Raw genomic sequence first — 12,481 nt, 5'->3', positions numbered from 1 at the left:
GTTTTGAGCAGGAAAAGCATGTTTGTGAAAAAAAAAATCTTACCTGTATTAATATAATCTGCCAACAACAATGTATGAAATCATGTGTATATCTCAAAAAACAAACAAAAACAGTTTTTTTTAATTTAATTACCAGTTCAAAACATCACTCTTCATATCTGAGATGTTCTTCTAAAAGTTTTGGGAGCATGTTATACAGTTGTAAGGTGAGAGGTGTATTCTTAAATTCCCTCCTGGATGCTGCAGTAATTAGTCCTTTCCTGCAGACACTGTCTTAGTTCCACTGTGGTTTAGTGATTCTCAGTACGCTCTCAAATTTATCTCAGAGGAAACTGTGACATGTTGCGTTTTACTGGAAGTCATACTCACGGGAAGTTGGCGACGCGAACCGCCACGGGCACGAAGGGGAGCTGGGCTGCCCACTTCAGAGTCACATCCTGGTAAACCAGCAGCATGTTGGTGTGGTTACCTAGCAACAGGTTGGTCGTGCCATCCGTCACTAAACAAGATCAGAAAAAGATCAGACAGAAGAACAGAGCCTATTCACATCCGCTGTTCCTGGAGTCTTCTTGTTTGATTAATGATTTATTATACTTTTTACATTTACATTCAATTAACATTATTAAAGAGAGCGACTTATGAAAACCACAGAATGACTGTGAAAGAAACGTATGATAGAACAGTTCGGCCCTGATGGAAAGTTAAAGACTTCCCGTAAGTAAAGCAGAGAACTCTGATGACCTTCTTCCTTCCCGGTTGTTTAATGTCACTTGTCAGTCTGGATTTAACCGAGTAGAGCCGCTGCTCCTTTGCGTTGAAAGGAGCCAGTTGAGGTGGTTCGGGCATCTAGTAAGAATGCCCCCTGAGTGCCTCCCTAGGGAGGTGTTCCAGGCACGTCCAGCTGGGAGGAGGCCTCGGGGAAGACCCAGGACCAGGTGGAGAGATTATATCTCCACACTGGCCTGGGAACGCCTCGGGATCCCCCAGTTAGAGCTGGTTAATGTGGCCCGGGAAAGGGAAGTTTGGGGTCCCCTGCTAAAGCTGCTGCCCCCGCGACCCGACCCCGGATAAGAGGCTGAAGATGAGATGAGATGAGGACTGCACAGAACCAACAGGATTAAAACTGACTAAAACGATGTGTGTGTGCCCTGGAACAGTTCAGTTAATTATCCTGAATGTGCACGACCCTTTCTTAAAGTAGCTAAATAACCACTGAGTTTGTGGTGCAACTTGGATGAAAAAAATGAAGCTGTGCTACACTCATTAAAACGCTTTTCCCCATTCTACTCTTCTGTTCCTTTCACTTACATTTGTAGCATGCAAATGTAAGTGTATTTGTTGCATTTGTGTGTTTATGATATCATCATACCCAGGTATGAGGTTAGAAAAAGCTTTGGCATATGTGTATAGTATCTATGAAGCCATTAGTTTGATTATATACTGAATTATTCCCCTGACCCATGTTCTATTCTATTTAAAGTCATAAATAATAAATTCTGACAAAAAAAACTAATGAGCTTTAAATTCGATTCCTACCACAATATAAGCGTTGCTGTGATTCAACTTGGCGTCTTGTTGCTCCAAACGCAGCCTCAGTTTCATACTGTAGCAGTAAAAATTCACTGGTTCTGTGTATGATTTTTGGAGAACAGTGGTGCATATTCCCAAAATCCAAAATAGAGCACAGAAATAACACATTCCTGTGGTGGGTGGCATTGCCCTTTAAGATGAGTGCAACTTGTAACCTCCTTGCATTAGGTTTGTATGTGGAATTGTCATTTAGAGCTTTCGTTTTAAGGCAAGGTCAGCTTTGATAGGTGTGTGTGTGTGTGTATATATATATTACCAAAGTTACATATACACTTTCTCCTGTGACTCATCACTAGAAACATTAAATATAAATACTACTTATGTTTTCCTACTTATGTTTCACACACATGTCCAGTCCATCCCACCCAATGGTGCAGTTACCACCTAGGGAGATCTGAGGTGACGGCCACACGCAAAACAAACACGCCTCACTCGCACGCAGTTGAATACGCACGTTATAATACAGTAACAGCGGTCAACAGGGTGGTGCGGCGCAGGGGTCAAAATGACAGAGTGTGTGTTGGTGCCACATCAAAGCAAACACACACCTATCACAGCATCAGCATTATAATTATAACCTAATTAAAAAGGTCCAATCTACGTCCTCTGTGGTCCTGTGCAAGCCAAACATCAGCTCCTTTCCCACTATCCCTTCCTCTGTTGCTCTTAAACCTCCAGCTCTTATCTCTGCTCTCTCTTTTATTCTTCCTCCTCTCTTTTGACCTCTCTACTCATTTCTACCTTTCCATGTTTTTCCTGACAAAGCGCCCACAGTTCCACTCTTCCTTTCCACTCCCTCTGTCGGTCGGCCTCTTTTTTCCCCATCACCCTTTTCCTTTTCTCCTCTCCCCGATGTGTCCGTTGGAGGAAAAATGTTCTAAGATGTGAAACCGCAACATCTCCGGTTCGATTGCAGCCAGGGACAGTTTATGGATGTCAGTGCAGCTAGCCTGCGGCAGATCCCGGTGTCTTTTGGGATTGATTTTGAAGTTATTTCACTTCCTTCACAGTTTATCAGATCCTCTCATATACAAGCTATCACACAAATAAGATATCTGGCAGCTCAGCCGTTTTACCAATGCATCCAAACTATAGAATTCCCTACTCAAGGCTATAAGAGATGCAAGCTCTGTTTTTCCAAACATTTTTAAACGAGAGTTCAGAACTTGTTAATTCAGCATTGCCTTTAAAGTTGTACTCCGTAAGATTTCCATCTAGTTAATTGTCTGTTAAGTTCCTATCGATCACAGAGGGAATTAAAACAATGGTGATTGATCATATGACCCACTGATGAAAGCACTTGTGCTGAGTGTCTGTGGCGACTTTTCCCGTGTAAAAATCAAATGCGCCACACAGTTAGTGACGGTTTTTACGTCATTCCCCTTCTTTCTTCGGACCTCCTGTCAGTGTGGAGCAAGTGAAGGCATCACCTCGCATCGCAGCAGGTGAGAGCTGCAGATCTACTTACGTCATACGGTCGACACTGTTGTCGACACAAGGAACTCTGGGAGATGAAGTCCCAAAGGCTCGACAATTACATCTTACTGCCAAAGCAGCCGCGACAAACAATGTATCTCAATTCTTATGGATTACAACTTTATCGAACTTTCACTCTTGCTTCTTGTTATTCTTATCTTTTTTTGTTCAATTTCTCTCTGTTGCTACCTGCTGCCTCTTTTGTTTGTTATTCATTTGACTGACTGACTAGAAGATGATGGAGTAGAGTCGATCTTTCATCTCAGTCTTTTGGAAATGTCTTACTGAATTATAAATTTGTTTGTACAGATGAGTGGCAAATTAAAGGAAAAACCAACAAGTCTTTGAAACTCTACTTGAGGGATGAACACCACTATTCCCAAAAGTGTCCCATCATTTGGAGTTTTGATGATGGTGTTGGACAGCGCTGTTTATCACGTCACTCTTAAAGCTCCCACAGGTCTTTGGTTGGGTTGAGATCTGTTGACTATGAAGGCCATAGCCCATGGTTCACATACTTTTCATACTCATCGAATCAAATCAAATCAAGTGAACTGATATAAATCTGTCACACATTTGTCATGTTTCTAGAAGTAAGGATCAGATTATTTTAATTCATACCAAGAGATTTAGCCTCATATTGCATCTGGGAGCTGAATTGGAGTGTTTTTTCGTGAGCAGTGGAGCCAATAAAGTTATTTGAGAGAGAGAAAGAAATAGACAGACAGTGGGAGGTAGACAGGGAAAGCGAGGGCGGCGGTCCAGCAGAGGCAGCTGTGAGGCTGAAGGCCAGATGCAAAAAAGCGTAAGGAAACACTCAAGAGATCACTGTAGTCTATCCTCCTTTGCACTACACTCTCAACGGTAAAGGTTCTGTGGAGATCCACGCACCATAAAAGAACCCTTACTGAATGCTGGGTGGCAGCTCTGACAGTCAGTGTCACTTTAAATGTCGGCCTGTGAACAATAAGCTGAAGATTAAACATGGACACAGAAGAGCGCAGCAGCAGTTTGATCCCGGGTTGCTGTCTTCCAGCCAAGTGGGGATTTTTATGTGGTTTTGATTGTTGACAGGAATTGTGTCCTAATAAAAAGCTACTTTTGTTGCACTGGCATATGATGTATTGAACCTAAAGCCAATTTCTAAGAATAATTGAGATAATCTAAATAATGTCTGGAACAGATAGTGCAGGGCACTTTGAAAGCTGGGATACACAACTTTAAACTATCAGCTCTTGGCCGTTCTTGCTATCCCTCCATCCATTCCCATTTCTGGAATCCTTTCTCCGGTCTATTTTTTGCTTTTTTATTTTCTCTTTCCATCTGTCAGCTCTCTATTTCAGATCAAGTGTAATACCCATAAAAAAAATGGTTCTATGGTACACTATTGCATAAACTGAACCAGACAGAACCATTACTGTTGCTGTAAAGACCGCTCATAAAGAGGTTGTTTATTGCTCCATGCTCAAAAGGTTATACACAAAACTTTTATTCTACCGTATTTAAGCATCATTCTGGAGGTCCAACCATATCTGGGTAATTAGTTTGGATAGTCTGTGATAAGAATCGAGCCGCAGAGAAGTCATACCATTTTGCTCCTACTCTTCCGTAACAAAAAATAAACTCGAAGCTTTAGTCCCTGGATGTCAGAGGGAAAAAAGGGAGCAGACACAAAGAGGATCAGGCTGTTTCAGGATATTAATTGGAGTATTGAATTTTTTGCAACACTTTGCAAAGAGTGATCAGAAACACAGTGATCAGACAGACACACAAACACAGGCACGTAGGGCTGGTGTTTAAAAAAAAAAGAAAGATACCAGTACCCTTACTTTTTACTTGGATACCAATCATGTGAATGGAAACTGTGTCAAATACAGAGCGCAGACCACAGGCTGTTTGGGTTTTTAGCTAGCTACTGCAGTAGTGGGCACACACGCTGGGAAATATGACAATATACTTATATTGTCAAAATTATACAACAATGTCTATAGTACATATATTTCTATATCATCTCAATCACAAAGTTGAAAAAACAGGACACAACAGCTGTTCCAACAATATTTACGTTATTTGAACGACACTTTATGTTCAGATCCTTGCGTGTTGTGTTCATTTTGTACTAAAATTCTTAATAAAATGAGAAAATACTCAGTACTTTTCATTTCTCAAGTATACAATTAACACAGGAGTGAGGGAAAACTAGGCATTGCCATGTGGTTATTTCATGTACAGTATTTATTTATTGATTTACCAGAGAAAGTGCTATATTTTCATATATATAGTTATGGAGATATGAAATGACCTATATCGGGAGAGAAGATTTTCTTTATCAATGACATTTTTTCAGAATATCACCCAGGGCAGCGAGACTAACCCACTCATAATTAGAAATCATTGAATAATAATAGACTGTATGTGTGTGTACAATGTCGCACACACACTCCCTCACCTGTGGGATTATTTAGAGCAGTAATGCCTATGATTTTAATATCCTGCATATTTGTTATGACTAAATGTATTGTTACTGTGTGAACCTGTAGCATTTTGGACTTTTCAGTAAATGATCTATATCATACAGTATATCTACATGGTAATTGTGTATTTGCAAAATGTCACTTTTCACTAAGATAACACATTCTTGTTTTAAGCTTTATTTAAATAATTCAATGTTTTTTGGAGTTCCTTTTGGCCTAAACCAGGGATTTCCAACAGGAGACCCCCCTGGCCTAAACCATAAAGGAGCATTTAATCTGACCAAAGAAGAGAAACCAAATATGGACATGCACTGTTTCACTGGACAGCAACAATATATTATAAACCATACCTCTAAATCTAAACATATGTATTCATTGTGAAACCCATTCATCTTGCACCATATGATTATGCAGCCTGTTCAGTTTTTGTTTTAATGCATACAGCAGAGCTACTCCAGTTATTCCATCATGTTCTGCCAAAAGCAGCTTCCTGCAGAGCAGGCGTGTGGCACCGGGCCATTGGACAAAATACTTTGTTTTTGTGTATGCTGTTCACTTATGCTCAACAGTGTGGTTGTGGCAGGTGCACCGATTCATGCCGGGTTTAATGTAGCTGCCCTTTACTTCAGCCCAACTGTATTAAGCCCTTAACTGAATCAGGTTTGCAGGAGAAGAGCTGAAGAATAAGCTTGTTGGACAACAAGAACATAAGGACCATAAAGATGAAATATCCCTTTACAAGTGTAGGTTTATCTTGCTGAACTACTTGCCCTACGTTAAAGGTTCAGTGTCCTGGTTTACCTGAGGTATAGGGCAGGAAGCAGCTGGGGTTGTACTCCAGCTTCTTCATGAAGCGGATCTGACCGTTGTCACGGAGGCAGTAGAGGTTCCTCTCACCCATAACAAAGATGGAAGAGGAGGAGTGGGAGAAGGAGGGCACACAGAGGTCCAGGGCCTGTTCTCCCAGGACAAACGTCCAGTCAGGCTGGAGGAGAACACACACACACACACACACACACACCCATCTCTTTTGTTAGGTATTCCCATCAAAAAGGTTCTCATCAACAGGTTCGTATGATATCTTACTTAATATGACAGTTAAGTTTAGGCATCAAAACCACTTAAACGACATTTAAGATTAGAGAAAAGGTTGTGGTTTTCCAGTACTTCCTAAGAAACACAGGTTTTGGGACCCATCCATCACCCCTGACCCTCCTCCCTGAATCCGATTTCCTTCTTTTCTTCAGATGCTAATCTCTACGGTAATAAATGCGATTACATATGAATTCAAGTGCATTACTGTTCGTAAGTATATGTGCCAACAGTGAAAGAAGACCGCCTATCCCATTTTATGAAGGCAGAAATGGGGCCAAATGTATTCAGGCTGTATGAATACAGACATGTGATCTGTGTACGTTGGCATCCATGGCTCCTAACTTCTGTGGTAAATGGCAAGAGTACTAAAAGGTGTGGACATTTTTCCTTATAGACATTCAATACATTTAAGCTAATTATAAAGATCAATATGATTTAAAGTTATAGATAAAAGGCGTACGGGCTGGTGCCTTTCATTTCTTTTACAGCCTTCATTCTACAGTGCCGATATTTTATACAATATTGCAGCAGTTTTTTAACCTGACTCCGCCAGTTATACAGTTTGCTCAGTATATCCATCCGGGAACTCTCGTTTGGAGTTCCTTTGAGAAGGGTTGAAAATACTAGATGCTGATGGGTAAACCATATGTCCATCACTAACATACGGGCCAAATCAACCAATTGGATCAACGAAGCGTATGATGTACTAACAGTGCCACAGCCGCCATATTGTTTACACGGAACAGTTGCTTCTCGTTGCATCACACTTAAGCCCGCCTCAAAACCAACACTGATTGGCTCGTTCTCTTGGCGGTGTCAGTTTATCTCTGTTAGCCGGTGTGTTTAGGACTCACCGTCAGTCTCTTGCCTCCAGTCTTGAGGGGCAGGTCAGGATCCTGTCGACTCTCTGCCTCTGTAGCCACGGCCAAAGTCTCATACCTGGGAGTCAGAGAGACACAGACAGCTGCTCATACAAACACGTTTGCAAGTTGCTTTCTGAGCGGTTTCTGCAAACACACACTAAGCTATTTAAGTAAAAGTATCAAATTCATATGCACAACAATAAATTGAACGTATATTTATTCTTAATAACAGTTAATAATTCCTGAGTCCTTGTTATTCTTAAAAATGAACCTGCTTTATCAACATCAAAACTTTGTTTACTGTGTATTTGACTTCAGCTTTGATTTCAGCTGACAACTAACACAGGCAATGAATTACTACTATTTAGACTCAGTATTGGCTGCTGCAGGGGGAGATGGGAGCAGACTGCCTTGCTCAAAGGCATTTTACACTGCATAAAGAATATTTCTCATTCAACCTTTTCTCTTCAGCTATTCAACTTCCAGTCTAAAAACTCAAATTAGTGACTCTCAAATGCAGCTTTTTTTTCCCACTAGCCCAAGACCACAACAACATCGGCTATTTTCCTGAGAGAAATTCCGTCTGTAAGGCAATGGCAAAACTCCCGTACACATCACTTATTTACAGTTAAATAAAACACTGTATAACATGTTCATTATTAAGTAAATCCACAGCTAGCGTCTCATATTCTCCCTCTCTTTTACAGCTTCTGTCAGGCCAGTCAACAAGCTGCTGACCGTCTGTTCCCCGGAACTGCGGTCGATCAGTTTTAATCAGTGAGCTGTTGGCAACTTGCTGAGGATAAAGTGGTCAGACTGATCTGTGGTCAGTTGATTTTGGCATCTTCAGCATCAGGAGTTTTCCAGTAAGAAGCTGGCGGTCGAAGCGGCTTGGCGGGAATCTATCCTTCTCCTCAACACCTGGATGAACGGAGAGATCCAAACTCGACCCAGCCCGACTCCGCACCGCAGCCCAAACACTACAAAATTGCTGATTTATCCACTCTCAGTTTTCTCACTGAGTATTACATATTTGGACCATAAACCTGATGTTAATAAATGCTGTCAGGTCTGAAATCCACCTTAAATTGTAAAGAGCTTAATAAAATATGACTGCCACATTATTGGCACATCTTACGATTCATACCCGTCACCATCTTTACATCAGGTGACACCAGTTTCTTCTTTAGCAGGCTTTTAATTAGTAGATTTCACAACAATTGGGTGATCTGAGAAAACTAATAAGACAAACTGACACCACAAAATAGACAAAGACATCACTCAGACTGCTTGTTTGGAAAGATAAAGCCAAATAAACTCCACAAAGATATTTTCCCATGGATTTAGTAATTCATTTTCTCCAGCTGTCCCACCACGTTATGACACATATTTCGATATTTTGGAGTATTGTCGACAGCACATTCAAAAGTAAAGCGTTTTTTTAAATGCATACTAGGGAAGGGAGCCGAGTCTGGTTCCTCTAACAAATTGGAATCTGAAGTGTAATCATATAACTCTGAGCTTACACGTTTCTGCAGACATGTTTTTTTCTGACAATGGCATCAAACTCACGCGTCTACACTTGCAAAGAGAAGGAGACACGGCGGAGAGGTAGAAAAGATTGAAAGAGTGACATCATCGTTACATTATCATAACATTAGCTCCACACGGGCAGACTAAGCAGATTCACTTTTTGACTAAGAAAACCTAGATAAAAAAGAAAGCTGTACAAATATTCTCTCATTTCATCGAAGCGCTGTTCGTCTCAGAAATAACAAAACAGTTGCACTGATGCTGAAAACCTGTGTAGGAATACTTTTTCCCACATAGAAAATTGATCAAGAAGGCAATTGATAAAGAATCGGACCGATGAGCAGAATGGATACCAGCAAAGGTATCGATAAAATGTGAAATCACAAAAACTATTAAAGAGGACAACATACTTTATCAATCATAATAATTCCATTTTTTCATTCTGTTATTAAACATATTTCACACACAAAGGGCTGAAATAAACACAAACACGCAAACAGCACGTATGCACATCCATTCAATTGAGATGATAACATTTTACCTGCTAAAAGTCAGCATTGTCATTATGCATATTTGCATACTGATGGTTTGAGTTTTTATGCATATGAAGACACTAACTGGAAACCTGTTGAAAGTAAGTTAATGCAATTGGGACATTGGTACTGTACTCCACGCAGCCACCTGGACACCCCATTACTTACCAATTTTAGAGCAAAGTAAAACGTTTTAAAATTAATATAACTTCCAGCTGCTTCCACTGCATGTCTGCATGGGTACTTAATAACCACACTATTACTTCCTTCTCTTTGTTTAGATTTAGTTATTTTTGTATTGAAGTACAAATTGTCAAATCACGGCCCATCCCATTTCATTTTATACCCGCATAAAGGGTATTACCATGTGGGACTCTAAAAGTGACGGTAATTCCTCATAACACTGTGCATAAAACAGCAAATGAAGTGTTCTAAACTTTGATTTTTGTAATACCCACGTAAGATTTATAGTGTGAACTCGTCCATACAGTAGCCGTGCCCACCGAGCTTCTAGGAGAAACGGCGAGCTGACTAACGAGCTGCTTTATGGATGAATGCCAGTAAAGAAACCTTTTCATCACACCGTGACCATTTCCTGGGGAATGAAATTGACTAAAATATATTAAACATGTCAGCGGTTTTAAGCTTTAAAAGCAACACTCAATGGAGCAACAGGCGCACTCCTGCATGGGTGAATGGCTTAAATTCAGCCTAATAATACTAAAACAACACCATAAAATAACGGTGTTCTTTCACTGTCTTGGTATTGCTATTCCACCCTTCACTTAGATGTCTTATTAATGATGGGCGGCTTGAATGAATCAATATCGTACATGCATGTGTATGTGTGACTGTGTGTGTTCAGTTCCACCCACCAGAAGTTGACTTGGATGTTGATTTAAGTATTATGAAAGAAAAAAAATCATACAAAGCACTGTGTGTGAGTGAGTGAAAAATTAAAAACCACAAAAATCTGATTATTCACCTGCATGCCTAACTTATGAGGAGGGAGATCGAGACGCGTGCACACACACCACTAATGCAGTGACATACACTTTTTTGTTTGCCATGTAGAAGTGTTGGTGGTGAACGTGGTGTGCTCTCTCTCACACAAATGTGGACAAGGTTTTGGTAGGGCCTGACTGTGAGTGCAGGAGTGTGTGTAGGCAATATCAGTCATCGTGTAGAGTGGAGGACACTGAAGTATAGGAAACAGTGTTCTCATTTATATGAAAGAGGATATCTCTGCAAAGCTCCACAAACAAACACTCATTTACCTTAAACATACACCGTACGAGCATATACATACACACAGCATGCACATAGAAGTTATACAAACACACACTACATGCATATGCTCTCTCAGTGTCATGGGTAAACACAAACTAAAATCTCAAAGCCCACGCACACACGCACACACAGCAACCAAAATCAAGCTCTCATTCATCAGACTAGGAGACGGTCCAACAGGCTAAATAAACTGCGTGGTGTAGAACAGTTTGACCAGTCATCTGATATTAAATGTATAACAGCCAGTGAAGCCCTGACCTGACATCTGATATGGAATATAGAACAGTCTGTAAAGACATAAGTACCTGGTTAAAGAGAAGTTTTTACTCCTCAAGAGTCATCTTAAATACCCCCTTCAATGAAAATCAAGTATTTAACCTTGTAAACATGTCGAAATGATGGGGTTAAGCATTTCTGTACCAATGACAGTCTCTAAATACCGGATTCAGACAGCCAGGGTTTCATACATCACATACCTAAAGGGGCTTTCACCTGGCAGGCGGTAAATTGCTGCTTCTGGTCATCTCAATTAACGGTAGGGGCATGAAGCTGTTCCACACAGATTTGGCATGAGCTGCTTTTAAAAATGCTTTGATTTTTTGGGAAACGCTCCCGAAGTCAAGGCGATTGTCAGGGCAGTTGCCGCGTTGGTGGTGTGAAAGCAACTTCAGGAACCAATCCTGTCAAAACTTGGCTGGGGAATTCCATCACGCAATTACAGCAGCGGTGGTGGGCGGGGCTCAAGGCCAAATCCACAATTACTCATTAAGAAAGAAGAGTAAATTAAATCAGTTAAAGTGGAGGCAATGCCCGACTGGGTGGAAACAAAGTGTAACGAGTTGATAATACTGTCTCAAATCAGGCAACTTCAAGCCTATTTTAATAGCACAGCCTTACCCTTTACAATGTGTCAGGAGGACAACATTAAATTGCAAACCAGAGGCGGCCGGTGGCACAGTGATTAGAGCAGTCGCCCAATGTAAAAAGGCTGAAGGTCTTCGAGGCAGCGTCCGCGGGTTGGACTCCGACCTGCGGAGTTACTGGTGTACCACTGCCTTGTGCGGTTAGCCTGTTTGGGTGATTGTGTGACTTTGGTGAAACCAAACAAACCTGTTAAAACAAACAAAGAAACCAGGCAGCGGTAGACCAGCGACTATTGTGTTCTCCGAGGGAAAATAATTGTTTTTGTCATTGGAAACTGGTTGCATGGAAGAGAACTGAGATAACAGCTTCAGGTCCCTATCCAGCTATTAAGTCGTGACGTTACGCCCTTTCAAAATATGATTTCCGAGTCCAAGCGGCCCAAGCTTCGTATTTCTACAACGCAGCAGTGCAATGTTCCCCAGTGTTTGTCTTATAGCTGAAAAAGTTGTCTTAATGATGTTAGAGGTGAATGTAATTGTTCACGTCCGGCCGTTGCGTCCGCTTTTTTTTTTAACGGAGCGTTTGGACCTGGAAATCGTATTTTGAAAAGGTGTTATGTCAGACTGAACAGCCGGATCAAAAAAGAGCTGTCTGACAACAAGATGAAGCAGTGAAAATATCTAAATACAGCACACACTTAAACGTCTTTTTTATGGATAAGTACTTTTTCACCAGTTAGTTCTAACTCACAAACTAACTTGGA

At 40.9% G+C, this 12,481-nt stretch overlaps 1 protein-coding gene across 1 annotated transcript in view; it reads right to left on the bottom strand.

Moving 5' to 3' along the window:
- The window catches only part of bbs9 (Bardet-Biedl syndrome 9), a gene marked incomplete at both ends in the record, with an annotated part of 179,718 nt that overhangs the window by 153,362 nt on the left and 13,875 nt on the right, over positions 1-12,481 (bottom strand). Inside the window, 3 exons of the mRNA XM_083917767.1 lie at positions 370-499; positions 6,342-6,525; positions 7,490-7,574. Coding sequence (XP_083773893.1) covers positions 370-499; positions 6,342-6,525; positions 7,490-7,574 — 399 coding nt within the window. The remainder of the gene's footprint in view (positions 1-369; positions 500-6,341; positions 6,526-7,489; positions 7,575-12,481) is intronic.

Source organism: Echiichthys vipera, assembly GCF_963691815.1.
Source record: "Echiichthys vipera genome assembly, chromosome: 8".
Taxonomy (NCBI): Eukaryota; Metazoa; Chordata; class Actinopteri; order Perciformes; family Trachinidae; genus Echiichthys; species Echiichthys vipera.
Note: the sequence above shows the minus strand (reverse complement) of the source record. Positions and strands in the feature narration are given on the sequence as shown.